General features: G+C 33.1%; 3 protein-coding genes across 7 annotated transcripts in view; 2 read left to right on the top strand and 1 right to left on the bottom strand.

Annotated features, from left to right (window-relative positions):
- The window catches only part of LOC143207944 (long-chain fatty acid transport protein 1), a 36,603-nt gene extending 28,226 nt beyond the window's left edge, over positions 1-8,377 (top strand). For all 3 annotated transcript variants that reach the window (XM_076421884.1, XM_076421886.1, XM_076421885.1), the window contains exons 6-11: positions 4,420-4,618; positions 4,912-5,104; positions 6,401-6,547; positions 6,640-6,777; positions 6,881-7,038; positions 7,661-8,377. In XM_076421884.1, the coding sequence (XP_076277999.1) occupies positions 4,420-4,618; positions 4,912-5,104; positions 6,401-6,547; positions 6,640-6,777; positions 6,881-7,038; positions 7,661-7,969 (1,144 nt within the window). In that variant the 3' untranslated portion in view covers positions 7,970-8,377. The remainder of the gene's footprint in view (positions 1-4,419; positions 4,619-4,911; positions 5,105-6,400; positions 6,548-6,639; positions 6,778-6,880; positions 7,039-7,660) is intronic.
- A 1,345-nt stretch (positions 8,378-9,722) lies between these two features.
- LOC143207943 (uncharacterized) lies at positions 9,723-24,067 on the bottom strand. Its single transcript, XM_076421883.1, has 8 exons — positions 23,712-24,067; positions 22,139-22,532; positions 20,108-20,196; positions 19,908-20,036; positions 17,228-17,755; positions 12,579-13,106; positions 12,286-12,516; positions 9,723-11,842 (listed from the first exon to the last, which is right to left on the bottom strand). The coding sequence occupies exons 1-8, from the start codon at positions 23,820-23,822 to the stop codon at positions 11,687-11,689; spliced, it is 2,166 nt and encodes a 721-aa protein (XP_076277998.1). The 5' UTR covers positions 23,823-24,067; the 3' UTR covers positions 9,723-11,686.
- A 6-nt stretch (positions 24,068-24,073) lies between these two features.
- On the top strand, positions 24,074-26,667 carry LOC143207946 (uncharacterized). 3 transcript variants are annotated; one of them, XM_076421890.1, is made up of 4 exons: positions 24,074-24,208; positions 24,661-24,943; positions 25,003-25,344; positions 25,414-26,667. In XM_076421890.1, exons 2-4 carry the CDS (start codon positions 24,723-24,725, stop codon positions 26,513-26,515), a joined length of 1,665 nt encoding a protein of 554 aa, XP_076278005.1. In that variant the 5' UTR covers positions 24,074-24,208; positions 24,661-24,722; the 3' UTR covers positions 26,516-26,667. The 3 variants fall into 3 exon arrangements, with proteins under 3 accessions (XP_076278005.1, XP_076278004.1, XP_076278003.1); XM_076421889.1 differs by having other exon boundaries at positions 24,074-24,274; XM_076421888.1 differs by lacking the exon at positions 24,074-24,208 and adding an exon at positions 24,215-24,595.
- Positions 26,668-26,954: the final 287 nt, after the last annotated feature.

Genomic DNA, 26,954 nt, shown 5'->3' with positions numbered 1-26,954 from the left:
ACGTGGCCAAAATTTTTGAAAAAAATTGCAAGTTGTCGGAATCGCAGAGAAAATACTAAAAGTTGTATTTTGCAACTTTTTTATGTGGGCTTATATGGAAAATTTAGGAAACACGTTTCGTAGATCTGTATTAATTTAACATATTCTAAAAATTTCATCAAAATCGGTCGGCGCTGCCTATAAAGTTTAAAAATGGTAAAATTGCAATTTTTCACGATTTAGGGCCTCTAACTGCAATAAATCTAAGAATTCTTACATTTTTTCAATGCCTGTCGTTTTTTCCAGCATCAACCAATTTCGATAAAACTTTCATGATACAAAACGTATTTTAAAAATTTTTAATATAGGCCCACATAAAAAAGTTGTAAAGTGCAACTTTTAGTATTATCTATACAATTCCGAACAATTGCAATTTTTGAAACAATTTCTTTTCACAACGTGTAGTAAACTAGTTGCTCTAACTTTTCAAGGAAATTCGAGTCGTATGGTCCAATATTTAAAAAGTTATCGTCGTTTTAAGAGTGCCTGAATATTAGTGGGAGTCACTACATATAAAGTGACACGTTGTTGATTATAAGTTTTTACATGGCATTTATGATCTTGAAAAAGTTTATCTACCACGTGTACATGTCTAAATTGATCGACAAGGTTACTTAACATTATTGTAGTATCCTGTCTCTGCACCCGTTTTAAAAGTTAATTTTATAATTCTTGGATAACGTGAGTAAACAAACTTTATTGCTAGAATTAAATGAACTACGTAAAAGCACATTTCTCCATTGATGTTTTGTAATAGATCTAGCTTAATGTTAAATGTCAGTTAATCGATCAAGTTGAATGCATACGTCAGTACTGAAAAATATATAACAATAATGTTTGTGTGTATAGCAACGAACATTTATTCGATTATAACCAAAGCATTTCGTCGTAATCATACACTTGAGTGACGAACAGCAGGGAAATAACGTTTTGATGTGTCGCTTGAAGTGACCTACATCTGTTGATCGATATTTTTACATAATATATCAGTTCTTGTGTTAACGATTGTCGTAAATTCTCGGTTATAATGCTTGACAATTCGTGAACCTTGACCATGTTACATAGTTGAAGTTCATTGAATAAAGAAGACAATGTAAGTTTTTAATGAAGCTATGTTATATTACATAAAATATTTTATGCTGCATAATTTAAAATATTTTAAAATGTATATTAAAACACTCAAGAACTGGTGTTCAAGAATTGTTGGTCAAAGAAAGAAAGAAGAATTATTACAGTTGACAATTAATTTTCACCTCGAAATGCAAAATATATCTCAAAACAGTAATAAATTAAACACACGTTCATGATTAAGGATTGAAAATAGTTGATAAAATATGAATAATCCAATCTGAAAAGTCAGTGATCAGTCATATACAGAGGAAATCCGTAATTTGGCAATGCAAATTGTACAGGAGGTTTCAAAATTATATATATAAAATATGTCGCGCCCACTATAGCGTGATTCTGCACCGCAAAATTCACCTTAAGAAGTAGAATGAGCCGGTCGTGAACAGACGCGTCAAACGATTCCTACTCGATAGCACGCGAGTTCGCCGAATTTTCAAACTCTCGGAAAGGACGAGACAAATGAAAAACGATGTTCTATATTTTCTAATGTAGAATGATCCCCTCCACGAGGATGTCCACCATCTTGGGACAGCCTGTAGACATATGAAATAAAATAGTTTACGAAACTTTAAAGTTGTTTTCTAAGGGTGGATTTATAGTGGAGCTGCGAGCATCGATGATAGCGGCGCGGTGGAAAGAAACCAACATTCGTGACAACATTTCGACACATACTAATGAAAAAGTACATATGTATTTTCTTTGTTTTTCTTTTTTTCACCGCACAGCTCACCTCACTTCTCCACTATAAATCCACCCTAAGAGAAAGGTTCACACGAGACACATAGTTCTTTTGAGACTTTTGTTCGTTACGATGAGTACTATACAATGAATTAAAAACCAATTTTCACTTTAGGCCAAACCAGATTCAAACGAATTTTTTAAATTTTCAATATGGGCCCACGTAAAAAAGTTGTAAAACGTAACTATTAGTATTTTCTCTACAATTCCGAACTGCAATTTTTGAAAAAATTTCTTTTTACATCCTGTAGTAAACGAATTGCTCTAGTTTCCTCAAAAAGTTCAAATCGTATAATTTAATATTAAAAAAGTTATTTTATCGAATTCATTTATCAATTCATGTGTTAACACTAACCATTCCGCGACCGGTAAAATGATCGGTTATACATTTTTAATTTTTTATTCATTATTTCAATAAATTTCTTTGTTTAACCACGTATTAGTATAAAATTGTGAAAAATCTAAACGAGTTCAGTCTTGTCATTTTTACAAAACAATGTCGGACACATTTTATAGCCTGTACGGTTAGTGTTAATTTATTAGTTGTTAGTCAACGAAGTGTGGCTGATATTGCCTACTGCGAGAGGTATTTAAACTTTCATTTATTCTTAGACACTGTTCCGTGAACAGAATGAATTATCTCCCTACTGAACGTATAAATGATCTATAATCCTCTCAGGAAAGCCTTACGACTCGTCGAGAATGGGATTACATGTAAATGCAGTTGCTTTGCCCGCGACTGCTTCCTGTCTGCCTGCATTATGACTGTTTTACTAATAAAATATCGTACTTCTTCCCTTTGCGAACTTTCGTTCGAAATTTTTCGTTTAAGGTGGTATGCCCTAAGCCTGGACAGCATTTCTTGCTACCTTTAATTTTATCAGTTTAGACAAACAAAAATAATTTTTTAAGAGTTTTAACATAAAATGCAGATTTTGTAAAGTAATTTAAAATCCCAAAATCATTGTTTAGATTAATATTATAATTGTATTAACAAGAATAATTCTAACCTATAGTTGGACATATTAAATCCAATAGAAGCTAGTAAATACCTAGGCAGAAGTAAAGCGCCTACACCAGATCAAATTGAATTTACATATAATTTATATCCATAACATCGAACTTTATTAAATCTTTACTGATTTACATATCAAAATATTGTCATATTAAATTTTATCCTGTTTAATTTTCATTTGTTGTTGTAAAGCTAGCATTTCAAGAGACAATACTTCTTTCTCTAATTTTCCAATTGAGTGCATAATTTCTTAAGATAAATTGAAAAATATCCTCAAAAATTAGTGCAAAAGTGGTGTCTCTCCATCTTTAATGATTGTTTAAACATGTTTAAACATTAATCGTGTATTAATATTGCATATCACTGTATTCGAGAAAGTCTACAGAATCTTCTGCTGTAAAGAACAATTCAATATCTTTTATAATAATGTCGCAATATTTGCTTAAACTTGAAAAATATGTCTATTTTCCAAAATCAAATTTTTCAAAAACTGTGCGTCTAGGAGGAAAATTAAAGGCAAATTCGGAATCAGCGCAGAAAACTCTATAAGAATCGCATAGTGAAAATCGAAACGTTAAAAAATGTTTTTGTTGGACAGTGCAATTAGAAGCGATCAAGAATCACTGTGAAGAGTCACCGTAATTGGGAACGAATGTGATCGAATCACGAGTTATCCAAAAGTAGCAGTTCACGTTCACGCCATCCCTACATAAGATTCGATATGCAAAATTGTTGACCTTTTATTGCACTTTGAATGAAGGGTGTGTTGCTAATGTTAGAATAATATAAGGTACACTATGAGATCTTCACACGACCCAACAATGTCCCTCACTTCTGTTCAATAAAACAGACAAAAAAATCGTCGTACATCAAGTTTTTGGAAATCGTTGTAAAAGAGGAGCTTCAATCTTCAAATCCATAATAGATTTATAGTAATGAAAAACATATAAAAAATTTACAATTTTTGAAAAATCGTTTTTAAACAACTGGTTTCTAACTAACTCAAATTTGTTAATTAACGCTCAGGTTATTTTTTTAGACAAATGTAGATGTCTCCGTAGCGGAGCCAACGCGCAACGAAGTGTTAATTTATTAATATAACGAAGTGTTAAATAAATTAGCTACATGCGCAGCTTTATGCTTCCGAATAATGGAAATTACGCCTCGTAAACGTAAAAATAGGATTTTTGAAGGCGATCGCAACCTATCTTTTATCTAGCGCTCTTGACTACTGAATGAGAAAGCGCATCCTGCACCCTTGCAATCCTGGAAACGAGAGTCTACCCCCTTAAGGGCTAACATTTCTTTGAAATCTAACCGAACGATTTTTAAAAAATTGGAAATTTAGTGTTCAAATGCTTTCTGGAGCTACTGAAAATGCATAAAATTATAATGTCAAGAACGATTAAGATTCTACCTAAATAATGAATTGCTGATTAATGATTTCACTAGAAATTTCGATAAAATATGATAAGTGTTAATACTTATTATCTTTCCAGGTTCTTGTTGGTGGTAATGCCATTCAACTTGTTAGGATTGAAATCAAACGATACCTTGTACAATCCGAATCCGTTGTACCACACGGCTGGTGGAATGTTGGGAGTAGGTTTCGCGATTCTGAAAGGTATACCAACCGTCTTAAGACCCAAGTTTTCAGTGACGGCTTATTGGACAGATTGCATCAAATATAATTGTACCGTAGGTGGCTTTTTGATGTCTAATACTACTTTATAGCGAATTCTGTGGAATTTTATATTCTAGCATTTTTGAACATTTTTAGAAGCCATAAATGCATAAAGATCTGCAGTCTACTTATAACATTAAAAACATTTCAGATATTTCAAGTTTCAATTATCCTTAGAGGACTCAGTTTGTATACTGTATAGTTCGAGTTTATTGAAATCATTGCGTTGTAGAAATTAAGTTATAAAATTACTCGAATGCGAACAACAATTTTGATAATGATATATAATTTTTGTTTTCATTTATAGGCAGCACAGTATGTCGGAGAAATGTGTCGCTATTTATTAAATTCTCCGCCTCGGGCGGAGGATAATACGCATCGTTTGAGACTCATGTTTGGAAACGGCATGCGACCTCAAATTTGGAGCGAGTTTGTCAAGCGCTTCAACGTTAAGCTGATTACTGAATTCTACGGATCAAGCGAGGGAAACGCAAATATTGGTAGTTATTGACTTTTTTAAAACCATACAAAGGAGATTTCTTAATAATTTTTTATGAGGTTGTTGCATATGAAATATGTCCGATTTTTAGCAGTGACATTAATAAACAAACGCAATTTTGTACCCAATATATTCTATGTACCAATTTCAAGTGTTGCGATTGTATTGAGTAAAAATAGGATATTACGGTCATTCACGTTTTTCATTTACAAGATTGTTATCTTGATTTTGTAGTTCTTTTTACCATCAACGCCTAGTACGTATTAATCACCACACATTTTGACCAAAGATCACATAATGCTATGGTCAATCACTGCTCTACAATACCCTCAACCCTTGGCACTTGAGTGATGACTCCGACATAGAGCATCACTAAAAATTGCTGTACCATTTATTCAAAAGTACCATTATTCATTAAGTATTGTATGAGGTATTCAGATCAATTTCATATCCATAAATTGAAAAAAGTCGTATAGAATGGAATTATTCTAGGTCATTCATCACGAGTGCAAATGGTTAAATATTGTATGAAAACAGTTTCAGTCGTGTCTTTTATAGCTTCATATTTATTTTAAATATGTAAAATCTACTATTCAATTGTCAAGAAGTTACGATTTATTTTCATTCGTGCATAAGTAATTATAATTTTTTATGAAATTCTTCCATCAACTTTAGCTTTCTTTCCTACACCCTTAGCTAAACGGCATAATTTTGTATGTAACTTTTGGTTGTGATTATTAGGCAGCGGATCATTATGCAAAATAAAAATTGTCTATCTAAATTGCAACAAAGTGGAGTGAAATAAAAATTTTTCAGTATGTTTAATAGGCTGAAAATATTATAACAGTATTTTTAAATTCTTTTAATGCTTTTGCTGTTTCAAATTACACCTGCTCATTTTTACCATAAATGCATAAAATCCGCTATCTAGTGATTATTAATAGCACTTACTAGACTTACACTCTACGAAACTTTACTGACTTTATATTAACCATTTGCTTTTGCTCTATACTGCATTTTTATAATACCTCATTCTTTTGATGGGAATATATTCTACAGTCTTAAATTTGCTATAAAATATATTCTTTTAGCGCATTAAATAAATATGTCAGTGTGTACCACCAGTGGTACATGCAGTCTGAAGTTTAACGTGTACCATCGGTGGTACACATGGCACGGAACGTATTCAATGCTAGATACCAAAGTAAAACAAGTGTAATTCTTGTAAAACAAGTTAACACCTTTACGTAGCAGTAAAATTTGTCTAATTCTTATGTGTAATATAATTTCGTAATAGTGAACTTGGACGGTCGAGCTGGCGCTGTTGGTTTTGTACCACTGATTGTGCCCAGATCATTTCATCCCGTGGCAATAATTCGTGTGAACAAAGAAACCTACGAACCAGTTAGGAGTGCTAATGGATTGTGCATAAGAGCGGACATAAGTAAGAATGTAGTAATAGTATAGTAATTTTAATATATTGGCAATAAGAATCCATTTTTCATTGATAATAAGAAATATTTATCTTTGAATTAGATGAACCAGGAATGTTTATAGGAATGATAAAAGAAGGACACGCGTCGAGAGAATTCAATGGGTATTTAGACAAGGAAGCATCGAAGAAGAAAATAATCGAGAACGTATTTGTGAAAGGTGACAAGGCTTTCCTGACGGGTAAGTTGCACTTGAAAAATTCAAATGAATCGCAGTCAAATTTGCAACCAAATAGTGAATTCAATTTAAAACTTTTCTGACTTAAATTATTTTTTCTTCTTAGGTGATATACTCATACAGGATGAATACGGCTATATTTACTTTAAAGATAGAGTGGGAGATACATTTAGGTGGAAGGGAGAAAATGTTGCTACCGCAGAGGTAGAAGGTATTATTAGTAATATCGCAGGGCAGCGGGATGCTACTGTCTATGGAGTTCAGGTTTGTAGTTTTACGAACTTATAATTAATACACTATTTTATCAGATCGTGAACCGAATTTTTATTATTTTCGTGATGACAAAACAATACATTTTAACACTAGAACTACCAACAGTTACGACTATTTCTACCAGAACCAGTCAAAATGATTGGTCTTTAAAAAATACGTAATAATAGAATATTTTTATATTTACTGATTTATTACTAATCTTACAACAGGAATTCCATGTCATGGATGACAACTATAATATTATAATTATAATAATAATAACTACTATAATAACTAATTCACTGATTCACTTTCCGAGGACTCCTGAACATTTTCTTCGTCTATAATCTCATTATCACTATTATCACTAGACTGCGGATCTTTATGCATTTATGCCTTATAAAAATTTTCAAAAAATGCTAGAGTATTAAATTGAAAAGAATTTAATACGATTTTTATTTATTTTGTGAAACAAGAAGAATTTTAAAATGAAAAGTGATAGTGATGTGGTAGTTCTAGTGTTAATGTATAATTCGCGTTTAACATTTTAGTTCGTCTATCGAGTTAAAATCTGACATAGCATACTTGATATAATAATTGACCAACTAAAAGGTATTCGTTGTTGTCCTTTAAGGTGCCTGGAATGGAAGGAAGGGCCGGCATGGCAGCAATTGTCGATCCAGATAGTCTACTAGATTTCAAGGCCCTCGCAGAAGGCTTGGAGAAAGCTCTACCAGCGTACGCGAGACCAATCTTCTTAAGAATTGTGAAAGAACTTGAAATGACGGGAACGTTCAAATTGAAAAAAGTAAATCTGCAGAAGGAAGGCTTCGATCCCAGCAAAGTGCAAGACAAGATGTATTTCCTTTCAGGTAGCAAAGAATATATCGAAATTACACCTGAACTTTATCAAGAAATCATATCTGGCTCAAGGAAGTTCTAGTCGTTATGTTTAATGCTTCTCAAACAACTTGTAAGCGTTGGAAATATTTTTAAAAGTTAGACGTATAATTTTTTTACAATGTGAACATGACTTTATGCACTCGCCTTGTAGATACAATGCATAGGATTTTATAATATTACATAAACCATATTGAACTTAGGTGGAAGTTTTCGGACAATGTTATTTTTATGAAAGCTCAAAAGAAGCTTGTGTAGTAAGGAACTTCTGTCACAGAGAGAGTTCGATTTTGCCAACAGTCACAATGAAACGAACGGATATGGTGACATGTTCCTGTATATTTTATAAATATTCTGTACATTTTTAAATGAATGAATGATGTGTAGTATAAGGAAAATTGGCATTGTAGATGGGAAAAATAGTCCAAATAAAATCATACTTACTATGTAACATTGGTTTTCATGAGGGGAACCTTATTTACACAACATGTGAATCCTTTCAAATTCGCAAATAATTCAAGAAAATAATATATCGCAGAACTTTATTCTGTGATTATTAAAGTAATACTTAAAATATAGCAACGTACACACCAAATGTAAATACACACTTGTTATTGTATACTATTCTCTAAAATTTGTTATGTTTTAGTTCAACTTGCACCTTTCATAATTATTCTTAGAACAAAATTATTACCAATAAAATTAATAATATAAGATATTATTAGCAAAACTTCACTAATTCAACTAGTTAAGATAGTCGAAAATATTACCTATTACTTGTTTCAGCATTATTGAATGGAAAATATTATCCTTATTATTTGTGTGTGTAAACTTACAAATGTTAAATAGGTGTATATATTATAAGTCTATTTCAAAGAAAGAAATATTAAAAAAAAAGAAATTGGTTTCAATTTTGCATCGGAAAGAATATAAAAGTTTATTATAATTAACAGATCTATGTAAATACTAACGTATTTTTTGCCGTTTGCTTCTCTATGTACTTATTTGTGAACTGCTCATACACGATTCTAACATGAAGGATAAATTTGAATAGTTGAGCGCAGAAGACATTTAATCAATGTGATCCCTTCTTCAGACAAGACTTTTTGTAGCATGTATCATGCGAATCTCTTTGTTAAGATACTGCTATACGAAAAGAAAGACGAAACGAAATGGACGAAAAATTGTATACAATCCACCTTGATTGTTTATTATTTAACGTTGTCTTTGATTTGTGATATAAATTATGTTTCTCGTAAATAATAATTGTTATGTATGGAATTTTTAATATATAAATTATTATAACAAGCTTTGATTTAATCTATTGTGACATATATATATAATTTTATCGATTTTTTTTCGAATATTTATAATTTTTTGTATTCAAGGAATGATTTACGATCCGACATATAGTTTTGTAATAAATAGGTCAAATTTTATTCAGCTAAAATATTTTTCGAATATATGGACAGATTTGCGTGAACTATTTTTTGTTACTTTATCAACTTAAAGAGTACTTTAAATGTTGATGTATATATGCAATTGTATAATCAATAAGTCAATAATAAAGAAAAACCTTCTTGAATACTATGTATATATGGCAAGTGAAGTTTATTCGTTCCTTTTACATTCTCCAAAAAAAGAGCAACATACTTCATCTGCAGTGTGCACTTGTAATTATACGTATAGTTTACTGCTATCAAAATCGTTTTATAACACTCATCAAATAAATGTTATAAATCAGTCACTGTGATTTGATTTGAATAGTATATATGCAAGAAATTAAATAACTCAGCTTTTTGAAAAACCTTTGTGTACTTTAATTGTGTCTATAGAAACATCACTGCATTATTTACAAATACGAACATGATACGATCGCAATGTTCACATTACAAATAATTATGGCAATTATTCTGAGCTTCGCAATTAATGAAACTAACACAGGCTTTTTATGATTACAACCGACCTGCAGCCATATCTAAGAAATCTTAGATTTTTAAAGAATTCTAAATGTACATCATATAACGATGCAACCCATTTATGCCCTTCGAATTGCGTTAACGTATTTCAACTTATATTAATTAAATGTACAACGGACAAGATTGTAAAATACAATAGTATAACAATTATAAGCATACTTGCGCGTACAAAAATGCTATTCTCACAAACATGATGCATGCAGAGATAGAAATGCAATTATTGTTCCGCGATAAAATCAACTACTATACAAGGCGGTTCACTAGATATTACCACCTCGATTTTCGTCATTATTATTATTCGTAGCGAAGAATGTTTATATAATACTCAGGGCCGCCGCGTGGGTAAGAGGCGCCCGTGTGCGAAAGAAATTTAGCGCCCTTTTCCGAGCATGATAATAAAATTCCACGAATGACCTTTTTTTTTTAATCAACAACCGGGTTTCTAATTTCTAGAATCTCGTTGCACTGTAACATTTGTTACTTCTGCTATTAGGCTTTGTGCCGCACTGACAGCGACGGGCGCCCTTCCCGTTCATGTTTTGGCGCCTCTTCGACGAAGCGCCCATGTGCGGCGCACAACCTGCACAACCGCACGCGGAGGCCCTGATAATACTTATATTGTAGGTGGATGAAAATGGTGAAAGAAAACTCGCAACACCAAAGTATGCATCTCTCAAAACCCATTCAACCTTATACAAACATTCTTCGCTACAAATAATAATAATGACGAAAATCGAGGTGGTAATATCTGGTGAACCACCCTGTATGTATAGGTTTTACACTCCAAATTTTCACGTCAATTTTGCAAGTCAAATTCTTATGCAAATCAATTTCACCCTTTTACAAATCAATTTCACTCATTAAGAATATTTAAAATTAATTATTTATTCATTTAGATTAAATTATATATTTATTTAGACACACGTGAACGGAGACATGACTGCGAGGGAAATGTAAGACTAAATATAAATACTCAATACGCTTCAATAAATACATATGTACTTTCATTTTTAAAATGTATTAATCAGAAAATGACTACGAGAATATACATATCTACACACAGTTTTCAGTTTTATTCATTTTCAGATTAATGAATTGGTAATTACTTTTAAATAAGTATCTCATGTACATCTTTGCAATAGATAAAATTTTGAATTTCTTAACAATTCATTTACATTTGAGTTGATTTTTTTTACAAAAACTACTTAAAAATTGCAAAAGAGTGTGTTTGACTTGCGAAAGGGTGAATTTGGAGTGCAAAACCTGTATATTCCCATACGACAGAATTGAATTTAAAATTTCAACTTCTGTTTAGTGAATATTGCAAACCGATAAAGAACGTGTCGTTAACACTCGTGTATACAAACAACGTATAAAACAATATTTAAATATGAGCACAGAGTGTAGAATGGTCTTACCCTAATTTATTTTATAATGCCAATGTACGTAATAAATATTGGCAGAAACAATTCTATATCTATCTTACAAATTTTCGTTAAACAACTTTTCATACTACCAATTATATGGTGCATCTTCCAATGTTAACTATTATGAATGTTTCTAGCCTTTATAAATAAATTACATATATGTATATCGTAAATGCTAAATATTTTACAAAATTTATGAAACTTCTAGCATAGAAATTTGTTTGTTCTTTTCTAATGTTTCTAACATGTGACATCATTTATGGTTCACCACATATTGATCCAACTTTTCGATTTTATCCACGAATCGGCAACCAGTTTTATAATACCTATTGGAAGAGGAAATTGTTTCAGCTATCAGCTGGGTGGTATAGCTTTAGCAGTTTGCCCAAAACCCAAGTTAGGCCGAGTCCCAAACCACGACATTTTCCATTCTAAGGTTTCTTGAAGTAGCCGCTCCTCTTCAGGTGAAAAGTGTAGCAGAGTAGCGACAGCTCTCGTTAAATGAAGAGCCTTATTAACAGAAAAAACGGTATGTTAAAAGATAACTAAAATTGAAGAAACATCGATACTAGTAATCGTAATGTTATACTTGGATTTCAGGGGGTTGACTCTCGTTTCCAAGATTGCAAGGGTGCGGGATGCGTCTTCTCATTTCTCGATAATGTCGCAAAAGCGCTAGATAAAAGATCAATCAAGACCGCGATCGCCCTCAAAAATCCTATTTTTACGTTTACGAGGTGTAATTTGGATTATTCGATAGCAAGTAGCTGTCGCAGCTTTGTGAAAATATGTACATGCGCAGCTGTATGCTTCCAAATAATGCAAATTACGCTTTTGTAAACGTAAAAATAGGATTTTTGAGGGCGATCGCGGTCTTGATTGATCTTTTATCTAGCACCCTTGCAATCCTGGAAACGAGCCTACCCCTTAGTGCCACATTGTGTAAATTTTACCTCGTATTCTCTACTCGTTAGGAACTTTATGAGAACATGCTTAAGGTATTTAAAATTAACATCATCATCTCTTGCGTTACTATGTCTAGCAGTGACAGTCTTTGACGAACTAGGTTTCAGAATTGCTGCGGAAGGTTCCACATCGCTGTCCAACGACGATGATGGTACTCTTAATTCTCGTTGAAGAGTTTTCTTCATATCTGCTAACCGTTGTTGTAAGACTTTAATTGTCTAAAAATGTATTTAATAATTAATATTCTGTAAAATATCTTCCTTTCACTTTCTGCATTTACCTTGGTTTTTTCATTTAACTGCTCTTCTAGATCCATTAAACTACTTTTAAGAACTTTCTCGTTTCTCTCCATTTTGTCTCGGTGTTGTTCTCCCTCTTCCAATTCTGACATTCTCTGTTTCGTATCTTCTAATTTGGTAGTTGCTTCCGCCATTTCCTTAGTTTTACTTTGTAATTTGTGCTCTAGACTTTCAACTTTGTTTTGCAGATCTGTATTTTCGAGTTCGTGTCGTCGGTTTTCTTGCCTCACGATTTCAATGTCTTGAGAAACCTGCGCGTTTCTCAGCAATGCGGAGTCCTTCTCTCCTCTTTCTTTTTCTAGACATACCCTGAGCGTAGCTAACGATGTTCGTTCAGATTCTAAACCTTCTCTTAAACGCGCTACTTCTAAATGTAAAGAAGAATTATTTGTTCGTTCTCCTTCCAACGATAAACGTAGATGCGCCACTTCGGAAGTGGCCGATGAAAGTTTTGCTTTCGCTTCCTCCAAATCCTGCTTCAGTTCGGCAATCTCCTTCGTCGAAGATTCCTGACACGAGAATAGAAATAGACTCACATGAGTAATGTCTAAAGTTAAGAGTATTTGGTATTCGAATTCATTTTTTTGTTTAGAAAATTTGCCGAGATATTCGTGTAATAGATATCTTTGGAATTTATGGTACAATCAAAATGCGTTACTAATAAATCGAATGCTAAAACAATGTATATAATATTCACAGCTATTTAGTTGAATTAATTAAAGCATGAGTAAGATTAACATGGAGCAATATTTGATATATAAACTGTACAAATAAAATTATATATAATGTATGTAGTATTAGATTTTGATACAATTATATTTCGGACGACTTCAGACGTTTGTAACTTAATTAATAGAAACATAATACAAGTTGTTCTTATCTTCTATTATACCTTAATATATATATTATTTAACATTAATACATCTAAGAGGTAGTTTATTGAAAGTATTACTATATATTTAGAAGTAGTTTATCTATAATATTATTATATTTAAGTGTGTCACGAGTTAAGAATATTCGTACTGAATAAACAATTATTTTTTAAAGAAAAATATTACTGTTTTTATGCGTTATAAGATAATTACATATGCAATAATATGTAAAAGTACAATTTATATGGAGAAAACGCAGATAAACTTAGTTTAGAAATAGTGGCTAATCGTTTGTGAAGTAGAAATCGTTTGTGCCATTAATTCCAAAGCTCGAACCAGTAATAAACATTGGTTCGAACATACTCGTTGACTTGGAAAACTGTTACTATAACATTTGGTCTTCAATGAAAATAAAATGCTTCTGTTTAGCCAGTGTCTTCTATTCTATGAATTATACAATACGTTTTTCTTGAACCATTTCCATCTGGATACGGATTCCTAATATTTATAACAACACAAATGTAATCAGACTGTGTTGTTGGTGTAGTAAAATGTAATATATAGTTTGTTACCTGTAAGAAAACAATCGTGTACACAATTGTGTATATAATAACATAATAAAAAGCTGCTGAAGAAATGGGAATATAAAAATGGGTTAAAAACAAGCACAAAAAGAATACCATAACTATGTAATTTATTGGTTTCTCTCTTTATTCCACAAACAAAATGTACAGAAATGCGTTCGTACATAAAAATATTAATCTTTTTAATACTATCTAAATTTTCATGTACAAAGGCAACACGGTGGGAAATATAGTAGAATTTGAAAAAAGTCAATAAAATGGTTTTAATCATGAAATAGTTAATGTTGATTTCAATTAAATACAAACATACTAAATGCTTCGGCATGCTTATAACGACAATAAATAAGAATTATAAACAAAAGAATGTGCTGGTAAATATGCGTAAAATAAATGTTCTGTGCGTCAAGCTCCAAGCATTTTAGAAAAAATCATGCAAGTATATAGGCGATATGTAGTTTCCATTTACAAATTAACATACTTCGCGTTCGTGGGTACACGTTCTCGTGTGCTTCTTGTTATTATCTATTATCGTAAACATTAAGTGGTTTATAAAAATGTCAAAAAATTTAACTGTGATAAACATCTATGAAATAAATGTATCTTCGCAAAACCGCAGCCGCATAACAAACAACTGTGAAACAATCACTTCTAAATACATCTCTCTTTTTTCTTTTTGATACGTTAATATGAAAAAGCTACTTAAAGTATAAAATATGTTTTATAATCTTGTTAAAGTGAAGAATATTATTACACACAGTCAATTATGTTAATATTATGATATATCGTGTAATAAAATGACTCGACAGAGAAAGTTAGACGAGACTTTGAAGATATTATACATACAATATACCCAGTAAGCAATACGCTCGAAATCTGCTCGATTTTGGACAGCAGACTTTCCGGCAGAATACCATACATCCATTTACCTCCGAATAAGTACAGTAATGTCCCATTCTAAGTCCGGCGGAGGAGACTGCTCTATTACACTTGGCCTACCACTGGGGGGCATACCCCGCGAGGGGCCGAGAAGCTCGAGCTGCCTCCATCGTCGAGCAGTGTAAACATGCCGCGTAATTCGATACCTGGTCGGGTATATCGGTGTGAACCACTACTAATCCAATTACAAAACTTCTTTATGTTTCATAAGTTTTTATGTGATTTTCACTAACTCATTTGTGGCATTTTTCTGATTAAAATCACACTAAACACGATATAATTTCAACTGTGTTTAGTGGTTTAATTGACGGTATGTAGTAACTTTAGAGAAACAGCGACCACGACGGTCGGCAAAAATTCAAAACTTATTGTATTGTTTAAAATACCAATGCGATGCTAACTTTTTTATTTGCAACTATCTTCTTATACAACCTTTCTCAAGATATTCGTCACATTTTTCTGATTAAAATGAGTCATTTAAAAACCTCCAACGGGCTGCAGCTCCGTTAATTTGCAAAATTCTAGTCTAATTCTTTGAGAACATATTTTCGAAATGTTAAGTTGTTTATGTAAACATATGCATATGTAATAACTAGACTGCGGACCTAAGAATTATTTATACAAATTGGAAATTGCATAAACATCCGCAGTCTAGTAATAATCTATGATAAATTATAAATTATGCTTCACATGTACAGTAAATATGGGTCAAATTGTATCTTGTTTGGTGTCATTTTAATCAGAAAAATGTCGCAAATATACCCATTGATAAAATTTCATAAAATAAGTGAAAAATATATAAAGCAGTTTTTCTGTACTGCACCAGTATTGTCTCCCCGAATTGCTATTTTTTGTTGGGCCTTTGGCCGCCCGGTCCGTGTTTAAATGCTGTCCTTTTCTATGATCGACGAAACCAAAAAAAAAATAATGTCCTGTTCCGATCTATGTCACAACACAGAACCGAGAATTGACTTAGAATGGGACATTACTGTATCGGTTTATGCTGGCACGGTGTGCTTTCCAATTTTGAGCAAATTCCGAGCACACTCAGCTTCAAGCATCGTTCTGACAGCATAATGCCCGCCATCTGCTCGCATCGTACGATTGCAGGCAGTGACCGATATCTGTTCGAGGCAGACCTCGCTCACTGGGTATCTACTAGAGATCCCTATTTCACGTGTATATAAATACACGTGGTACGTGAACCGTGTAATAAGAATTTAAGGGGATAGACTCGTTTTTCCAGGATTTTCCAGGAAGAGTGCAGAATGCGCGTTCTCATTTTTTGATAATATAAAAACGGGGTTTTTCAGTAGTCAAAAACGCTATATAAAAGATCGATCTAGGCCGAAATCCTGTTTTTTCGTTTACGAAAATTCGGCAGCGTAATTTGCATTATTCGGAAGCATACAACTGCACAGTAGCTATTTCCATAAAGCTGCGAAATAGGACTTTCGAGGGCGATCACGACCTAGATTGATCTTTTATCTAGCGCTTTTGATTACTGAAAACCCCCATCTTTGCATTATCGAGAAATGAGAAGCAATTCTTGCAATTCTGGAAACGAGTCTACCGTCATAAGGATCCGTGAACTTAGGGTACGAGCACAGTGGATCCATTTTCGTCCGATTCGGTTGACGTCCGACATTGTGTCTCTTTTTCGCACGTTCGAAAAAACAGTCAGCTGCGTCGGACGTCAGCCAAATCAAACGAAAACGGATCCACTCTGCTCGTACCCTTACACGGATCTGCGAATACAGATCCGTTCAGCACGTCCGAGTTCGACAACTGATGCGTTATTGTTTTTCGATCGAATATGCCGAGCGAATCCGTATTCGTAGATCCGTGTACCGTGGTGAGATGACAAGATGAGCCCCGGGACGGCACAGAGGCAAGACAGGTCTTATCGTTCTGCATAGTAGTACAGTAAATCCTCTATAAACGCAAAAACGGTAGGTACGTTTGCAAAGTTGCTGCCATCTTATCATCTTATCATGGTACACGGATCCGTATTCGCAGATCCTAAAATTTGTACTACCCGGTTCACGTACCACATGTACACGTGTATTTTAGTACACGTTCAGAACCCCAATCTTCAGTATCTACTCTAAAACCACCCTTGAAGAACATCTCACTTGATAAAGGAGGAATAAGTAAGTTTTTTGCATCTCAAGATCTAAGGGACATCTCCTTAAAACCAATCTAGTCCATGCATGACTACATATCGCGGTAACTCACAATTTGTCGCTTAAACTCTTCCACCTCATCATCGACGCTGGCCCGGAGCTCTTTTAGTTCCGTGGCCATCTCGTCGATGTCCTCTGCCATGCGCAAAAGCTTGGCGTCTTTCGTTGCCATTACAACATTGTTCACCTCTATTTCAGCTTCTAGTTGTTTGATCTTCTGTTTGAGTTTCTCACTTTCCTCTTCCACTCGTCGTCTTTCTAGGCCCTCTTCGCCAGCTTGTCTGCTAAGCCTTCCAACTTGTGTTTCCAAGCTGGATATTTTCCCTGACCAACTAGTCTTTATATCAGACAAATGAAGATGCGCCTCCTCTAATTTTCGTTCTAACAATGCTCGTTCTCTCATAAGATCAGCTATCCTCTCATCCACCGTCACTTGATCGTTAGTTCCTAAAGCAACTCTTTGTTCTAACACGAAAACTTTATCCTTTAAGTGACGCACTTCTTCCTCGGTTTGCGCTAATTGACAGGAAAGCTGAGTTCTTTCTCGCTGTGTAGAATGTCGTAATGTCTCCATTTCATCCTGAAAATTGCGAAACTGTTACTAAACATTAATTCTGCGTACACTGTGTTTTTCTTTGCTCCATGAAGCTTTATTGCAAACCTTACCAAAGCATTGCTAATACATAAAGTTGAATAGAATATCACAAATAATCCAAACCTTATGAGTTCAAGAATAAGCGAATGACGATGAATTTGATGGTTAATGACAATACTGCTGAAAGTGAACAAAATAAAAAAAAAACATATGAAGCAGAAATAAATTGCCGAGTTGAACATCCATTTTGTTGAAAGAATTGAGAAAATTCTTTTTTGTTAGACAGAAAACGAATATAATAAGATTTGAGCTTTAGAAAAGACCAATTCAGAATCTGAAATTAATTATTCCACGCTGTTGCGAGAACAACGACATTGGAGTATGAGTATCGCAGTAGAAATAATTTAGATTCAGATATTTTAAATGAATTATTATAAGGAACTTTTGTCACTATTAAACCATTTTTACTAAGTTAATACATGCATTTCTCCTATGTTATATTTTTCATTTTTGCACCAAGGAGAGAATTACATAAAGAGCAACATTGATGTAAGTAAAATCTATAGAAGTTATTTACATTGCAGAGTAGCAGCAAAGCTTTGAAGACGTACCTCTAGCATCAGCAGTAGCAGCAGCAAATTAGCGGAAATTACCGCCTACTCTGATCTCCAATGCTCTCGTTTATCAAAGTTTCCAATCTTCATGCGTTTGTTGTTTTCACAAAACTTTCAATATCACTTAGGTTTTGCTCATGTTCCATAACCGAATAAAAGGAGGTTGTTCTATCACAACTTCTGTTTTTGTACTCGAAAAACTGTTTATACTTCTTGAATTAAAGTTTAACAAAATGGAAATCAAAACTTCCTATGAAATAGATGTAAAGTATTTTAAGAGTACAAACAAGTGTTATGGAACATATGCACAATTGTTTCATTGGAACAAATGTCCGAAAATATTCGATACAATCAAATACTTTAAGTAGTGACGTACAAGTCATAAGTATGTATGTATACCATAGACTGATCTCGTGTGTCAACAAAAAAAAATGTGCAAAAAAACATGGCCAACCGTGACAAAACAAAAAGCCATAAGTAGAATAAACAAAATATTGAAAGGCTTCAAAATCAAATCAGTCTTTAAGAAGAAGCGTGCTTATATCTATAAAGTATATGGTCATTAATTCGACAATAGGCCATATGACATATAACTGGTAGTATAAAAACAAGAAACAATGTTTAGAAAAAAACAATAAATCAGAAAAATTGTTTTTTCCATGCACCTCTATCTTTTCCACGGATATCCCACATTATTAATGAGTACAAAATACGATACACAATATAAAAAAATTGAGTCTACACTTGTAATATTAAGAAAATCTTTTCCATATAACGTTAACATGTAATGTATTTTAAATTGAAAAAAGATAAATAAAAGAGAGAGCTGAATACTTTTTACAATTCTATTCGTAAATAATTTTATTTTATTACACTAATTTTTTTTTTTATCAATAAATTCGTACACGATCAAATTATTTTAGATTAAAACGTTTGCCAAACTGATGAAAATAAGTAACCATAAGTAATTATTAATTGTAAATGCTATAATTAATATTTATAAAAATAGAATAATGTCTATTGACTCAGTTTGAAAGTACAAAATTTTTCCACGATCTTGTAACATACTCCACGTAAATATTAAAAATAACTACCAAGTTATTATACTACATTTATAATGTTATTAATAACTATTCTTATATATATCTAATTTTTTAATAAAATGTATACTTAATATGGTGAATTCATGTATTATATGTATCATATGTATATATATCTAATTTTTTAATAAAATGTATACTTAATATGGTGAATTCATGTATTATATGTATCACTGTAATATAATTAATGTAGTAGAGAGTTGTAAAGAAACTTTGAAAATCAAAGATGTATATAAATTCTTTCAAACCGAAATTACTAAAATATGCTCCATGTTTACTTACTTAAGTGATGTCATTAAGCAACTTATATTACATTAACACAATTATATGGTATAATTATGTTAACATAATCTAAAAGTCATGGTATATTCCGAATGATTCTCAAAATCAAATAAAGCAGTTATTATCACATAATGTACTCACCTGTACATTGTTCAGTTCATCTTCGTATCTCCTTAGACGCGACACTTCCGACTTCATGCTATCAATTTCTGCAGTAGCTGTCTTCAAATGTTGTGTTTTTTCATCGACCTCTTGCTCCTTCACTAGTAACTTCAATAAAAGGGGAATGACATGGTGATATTATTATTAGTAATAATAACAAATTATTATATAAAACATACCAAGTGTTTAACTTTGGCCAATTCTTGAATCTGCAAGTCTTCTAATTGTTCTGCATCCTCTTGAAAACTGTACAATTTCTTTTTATATTCTAGAACAGAGTAATGTGAACAAAATTATAAGTGCAATATAATCGTATGTAACATCACATATGTATGTAAATATATATAGAGTCGAACCTCGATAACTCGAATCTCAAGGGAAGAACTAATATCTTCAAGTTATAGAGGTTTCGACTTATCAAAGTCTTCGCATAAGAGCTGCTGATTGTAATAGTTTTAAAGAGAGAAAAGTTCAATTTTTGGAGATGAGTTATTTATTATATACATGTAGTAAATATAATCTACTAGGCTCTTATATGTTACTATTACATGTTAAAGAAATCTATGATTTTACTCTGCGTTAATGAATTAACAGATTGTTGATCAACGGTATCTTCGATGGTAACCAAAGCAGAGAATACATTTTCTTCAATATCATCGCATCTGTTTACGAAACATCGTAAAACATTTATTGCTGTTTTGGCTTGTCTAGCTTCCACACTTGTGGAAAATAATTCGAGTTAAAGGAAGTTTTATTTCGATTTATAGTGGTTTTGAAAGTTCAGCTGAAGGGAATGAACAAAATGTTCGTCTTATAGAGGTTTTCGAGTTATCGAGATTTGATTGTACTAGAGATCGCGATTTTGAACGGGCACTAAAACGGATCCGTTTGGACGAGTCCGTGTAAATGGATCCGTTCGGCACGTTCAAGTCCGGCGACTCATGCGTTTATGTTTTTCGATCAAATTCTTTTCAACTGTTGATGTTAGAAGTGAGACAACAATAAATTCCTGTCTACACGTATTTGCATACGCGGGAAATAAAGATCTCTGGTGTGTACACCTATTATAAACGAATCCGGATCTTAATCCATGTAATATTAAGTATACGGTTGTCCGTGTATTTTAATTTCACAAATATCCGTGTACTTTAATAAACGGTGATACAACGTCGAACAATTTACCATGGAATTTATTACTGTCTCGCTTGCGTCTCACTTCTAACATCAACAGTTGAAAAGAATTCAATCGAAAAACATAAACGCATGAGTCGCCGGAATCGAATGTGTCGAATGAATCCATCTTCACGGATAACCCTTATGTAGCCAACCAAAATGTAAAGATTGTTTAGAACCATTTGTATTTGACATATTTCCACAAATTCTCATTTCAAGACTATAAATTAATATATTAGCGAGCAAAGAATGGACATTCAGAGAAATTTTGTAATATTTTCAGAGGAACGTTAGCAAACTGTTAAAAGATATGCAGTAAATGGGTACCCGGTTGGCTACACAAGCGTTAACACGTTTCACGTGTCACGTATATCTGTGAAACAGAAATACATGGGTATTAAAAATTATACAGATTGTGATCCGAATTTGTTTATTACACGTGTACCCGTGTAAATATTTAGATACATGGGAAACAGGTATCTCTAACATACAGGGTGTGCCGCATACAATAGACAACCAATTAGGAAATAATTCTACACACAAAAGTGAGACGAAACTGAAGAATACAATTTTTTCATTTGATGTTCCGTTTTCGAGTAAATCGAGTTTGAAAATTCATGAATACGTGTGCTATTAGATAGGAATCATCTGATGTGTCTGACCATGACCCACTGATTCTACTGCTTGCTATACTTAAACTATGATAGTTAAACTAGTTTTTCCCAAAAAGAATGCTTCAAACAAAAAATTTTATTCTTTAATTTCGTCTCACTTTTGCGTGTAGTATTACTTCCTAATCGGTTGTCCATTGTATATGGAACACCCTATATACATGTGTATTATGTCCTCCTTCGTACCAAGCTTTTGTAAAAATAGCCATTTTAATTTATCGAAACGGCAAAGCCACAATTGAAAAGTTCACTGCATATACGACATTCACAGTAAAAATTCTTAATTTCGTAAATACTGATATATTTGATAATATTTAGTATTTGTTAGATTAATAGATTTTAAACAATCTACAAAACAACACATACCTTCGGCATCTTTTAGTGCCAATTCCAATGATTGTTTTATGCGCTCTACATTTTGTAAATCTTCTTCTAATTTACTTTTTTCTTTCTCTTGTTTCTCAACTAATTTCTTCCATTCTTTTTCTTTTTCAAGTAGTCTCACTTTCCATTCTTCTTCTTTTTTTTCCATTCGTTTCAACATTTCCACCTCTTTCTTAGCTAATCTTTTTCGCCATTCCTCTTCTCTTGTTTCAAACTTTTTAATGTCTTTCGCAGAAAGTTGCATACCATCGCTTAACTTAATGTCAAAACTATTATCCCTCTTTAAAGAAATTGGTGGAGAAGGTGATGCTGCGTTTTCTTCACGCGAGCCGTCTAATGAGATTTGAGATCCGCTAATACTACTTGTAGATCCTGCCTATTTAAAAAATTTATAATCATTATTTGTTTAATACGACAGTAATGAATCAGATTAAGCATTGAATCGTGGATACTTTATAAGTAGATTGCAGATCGTCATGCAAAATGAAAATTGTCTGCATCGATTGCAAGAAATAGAAACTAAATTGAACACTTTGCACTCTGAATTATTTTTCAATTTTATTGCTAACAACTCCCTACTATTTTAAGTGTTTCATTTGAAATTAACTTCAAAGGACAGTCCTTGACTGCTACTTATTTTAAACAATTTTGTTACTAATTATATTAACACTAGGTTTACGGGACCCATCAAAATGGCAAGTTCTGATATGTTTAATTTACCATTATTGAGATTGCAAAGACGCATCCACAACTAATTATTCACCAAACACATGTTTCTGCGTATAAATCATTAAAGAAATGGCTAAAAATTTGGATGGACGTGTTCTTGTTATTTTGATAAAGTAATGTAAAATGGTCACTTTTTCAGTGCTCCATGTACCTAGTGTTAAATATAGCTCTCAAAGTTAGTTGTAATTTATATTTGTGGAACTTATACTTGTTTTTAACTAAAAAATAAGACAATTAAATAAATAAAGGAAGAACCAAATACATATAAAAACCTGTTTCATTTACATTTCTCTTTCTCTGATGTTGAGTCACACTCGACAAAGCAGTGCAAAGATTTATAAGATGAAATAGAGATGTCATGTATTGACATCTTTAATTTTTAAAATTTTTCAACAATTTTCATCATTCTCAATTTTGCTACAAATGCACAAAGATCCGCAGTCTATTTATAAAAGTTTTTGTACAAGAAGTATGAACTTGTTATCGCACAACATAAAATACTGTTCGCGAAAGTATGTTGTGTGTATATCTAAGAAAACAGACAAACATAACGCCGATAGACATTCTGATAAGCTTCAGACTATTACCATAACTAGAAGCTAAGTATATGCAGGTAATACTAATGAATCGTCTGGTCGACATATGTACAGACGATGAGCAATATTTAATTTAAAATTACATACTGTTTTTTTGATAATTAGCGGTGCTTCTAAAAAACGACCGTGGAAAATGAATTACGGTCTATAAATAAATCCGTAATACACTTATCGACGCAATATCGCTTCGTATCAATAATATTCCGACGCAGAAAAATAATAATGTTTACCTGAGACATATGTCTAGAATTAATACCGCGCACGTTGCCGGCATTTCTAACAACTGTTGACACATCACTCCCAATTTCCTCTCGTATTTTATTTTTTAGCGTTGCAAACATATTTAGTGCAATAACCTCCAAAGGGACGAGCAGAAATTGACAACTACCACCTGTCAATGTCGATGTTGTGTTGACTTTGGGCCCGTATTCAAGAGACAGCGTTACGAAAAATTAGGGAGTAAAATCTTCACGCAGCAGCGACTCATTCTTCAATGATACAACGATTGAGTCATTATTAAATTTGCGGTGCACTCGCGGTTACAAAAGTTTCACAAACAATTACCTTGCATATCAAAGGCAGACGACTGCCATACTGGCTACTCACGAATTAACTTCAGACTTCAGACTGCTTCAGACTTCAGAACTGTTCAGAACTCAGTGCTCAGAACTCAGAACAACTTAGGAGGGAGGCAAATAGAGTTGAGGCTCTTTAACGCCATCTCTATGTATATATCAGTATTGGTATATGTATATAGAGTAAAGAATAAACCAGTAACTTCAGGAGCGTATTGGTACAATTCCGAAAATCGGTGAAATTGGATTCAGCTAAATTTTTGCATAAAAAACATGTTTCCCAAATTCTATTTAGTGTTATTTTCTACCTTACCGGGTTTACGTTTGATAAAAATTAAACATATAATCATATCCAAATCTATCACAGAAACAAAGGAAATTTTTTTTCGAGTCGCCAAAAATCCAAGAAAAACATCTAATGTAAAATGAATCTATGTATGTGCAAAATTTCAGCTGAATCCGATTTGACCGATTTTCGGAAATCTACCCGAAAAATGCATTGCATACGCAATTCTGTCCAACGAGACGAGATAGTAGATGTAAACAAAAAGTTCACGTGACAGATATCTGCGGCTGCAACTATTAATTGCGGTTTATTATATAGGAGCGGTTTGGTACTGGTACCGTGGTACCCTTATCTTATGTCTGGAGAATTCGAATTTTCGCATGCTGCACCGAAAAATGCCTGCGAACAATTCGCATTCCAAAGACGAAAGTAGGATTTTATCAAGATCCGAGTGTAAAAGGCGTCCAAAGAAAACTTATTTAAGTGTCAACGAGAAAAATTTCGTGCTAAACGTATACAATAAAGAGAAGGAGAAAAATCCGGATAAAAACATTGATGAAATAGTTGACGCAACAGCAGCTATTACAGGAATTTCAAAAAGGTAATCTACTTCACAACAAAATTGTTTTATGAGAAAATCGCAACAAAAACATTTTGCAGGTCGATCTACCGAATTCGCAGTGAAGCTGGAGCAGGAGTAATAGCATCTCCGAAGAAGAAAAAGCCTCGCTTGCGAGTCACTGAAAAAATAGATGACTTCGACAAAAATGCCATAAGACGTATCGTACATCAATTTGTTTTTCGTGGCAAGCTCCCTACGATTCGTAATGTTTTGGAAGAAGTTAACGCTGACAGTACGTTGCCAGATTTTAAGAAAAGCTCCTTCCATAAATTATTGACAGATATGAATATTAAATTTGAGCGGCACGGGCGAAATAGTTTTTTGAACGACAGCGATGAGATAATCGATGCAACAGCAGATACTACAGGAGTTTCGAAAAGGTAATTATTGCGTTTCACAACAAAAGCTTATAAGAAAATCACTACAAAAGCATTTTGCAATATTGTTAGGTCGATCTACCAAACTCACAGCGAAGCTGGAGCAGAAGAAATAGTATCCCCGAAGAAGAAAAAGCCAGAAGAAATAGATGATTTCGACAAGAATGCCATAAGGCGTATCATACATCAATTTTTCTTTCGTGGCGAGCTCCCTACGATTTGTAAAGTTTTGGAAGAAGTTAACGCTGACAGTACATTGCCAGACTTTAAGAAAAGCTCCTTTCATAAATTATTGAGAAACATGAATATTAAATTTGAGCGGCATGGGCAAAATAGGTTTTTAAATGACAGCGATGAAGTTGTTGTTTGGCGTAGAAGTTTTCTGCGACAATTGAGAGAATTCAGAGTGGATAATCGTCCAATCTATTACTTGGATGAAACGTGCATGGATGTAAATATCACATCTGCTCGTTCTGCATTTTTAAAAAATCCTTCTGGTAAGGAGAAACGATTAATTATAGCCCATATTGGCAGCGACGAAGGTTTTGTGCAAGATAGTCTATGGGTGTTCGAGTCAAAGAAAAGCGTGAATTCTTATGAGATGAATTCGTCATCATTCGAAGAATGGTTTACCAAAATTTTGGATAAATTGAAAAGTAATGCTGTTGTCGTTATGGACAGCGCACCGTACCATTCGCGAGAGCTGGACAGAATACCAAATGCTACATGGAAGAAAGAAGATATAAAGAATTGGTTGTGTTCCAAAGACATTCCCTTTAGCGAAGATATGGTGAAAATTGAACTGCTACTGAAAGTGAAACAGCAAAATATGAAACCCACATACGCGGTAGACGAGATAGCGAAAGAGAAAAATATAACTGTTCTTCGGCTTCCGCCCTACCACGACGAGTTAAATCCGATTGAGTTAATATGGGCTCAGGTGAAAAATTATGTAGTGACAAACAATAAAACATTGAAATTTCAAGACATGAAAATTTTGTTTCACGAGGCAATAGACAGAGTTACGGTGGAGAATTGGAAAAAATGCATTGAACATATTGCGACAAAAGTTGAAACTAAATTTTGGGAGATAGACTCTGTTGTAGAAGATATGGTGGAGCCTTTAATAACAAATTTGAACGATTCTGATAGCGATTCCGAGTTAACCGTTTAAATACGAGAAAATAATTTTTCTAATTTGATTTTAAGTTCGTTGTAATTTTATTTTAATCTTTATGCATTTATGGCTTGTAAAAATGTTCGAAAAATGCTGGAGAATTAAATTCAACAGAATTTAGTACGATTCTTATTTATTTTGGATGTACAAGTGCTATTACTATTGATGTTTGAAAATTGCATAAACATCCGCAGTCTAATTATTTTCTTAATAAAGATTTATATTTATCATTCATAACCTGTCGTCATTTTATATACAATTTGGGGACGCGTCGCTTCACACGCATTCATCCACATTCATCTCCGCTTGTCTCCTGTTGTCTCCGCTCTAACGGCTCTGACCAGCTCTGACGCTCTGACTGACAACAGGTCACAACCAGAGTCACAAGCAGTCACAACCAATCACAACACAAGAAGCGAAGAAGCTGACACACGCA

This window comes from Lasioglossum baleicum, chromosome 4, assembly GCF_051020765.1.
Source record: "Lasioglossum baleicum chromosome 4, iyLasBale1, whole genome shotgun sequence".
NCBI classification, from domain to species: Eukaryota; Metazoa; Arthropoda; class Insecta; order Hymenoptera; family Halictidae; genus Lasioglossum; species Lasioglossum baleicum.
This window is presented reverse-complemented; position numbering and strand designations above follow the sequence as displayed.

Bases quoted from the DNA above. Each gene is read 5' to 3' on its own strand.
- LOC143207943 (XM_076421883.1), bottom strand. From the start codon at position 23,822: ATGTTTGCAACGCTAAAAAATAAAATACGAGAGGAAATTGGGAGTGAT. The intron at 22,533-23,711 runs GTAAACATTATT...TTTTTTAAATAG, and splicing joins ATTCTAGACATATGTCTCAG to GCAGGATCTACAAGTAGTAT. The intron at 20,037-20,107 runs GTATGTTTTATA...CTTTTATTGAAG, and splicing joins TGGCCAAAGTTAAACACTTG to TTACTAGTGAAGGAGCAAGA.
- LOC143207946 (XM_076421890.1), top strand. From the start codon at position 24,723: ATGCTGCACCGAAAAATGCCTGCGAACAATTCGCATTCCAAAGACGAA. The intron at 24,944-25,002 runs GTAATCTACTTC...AACATTTTGCAG, and splicing joins ATTACAGGAATTTCAAAAAG to GTCGATCTACCGAATTCGCA. The intron at 25,345-25,413 runs GTAATTATTGCG...CAATATTGTTAG, and splicing joins ACTACAGGAGTTTCGAAAAG to GTCGATCTACCAAACTCACA.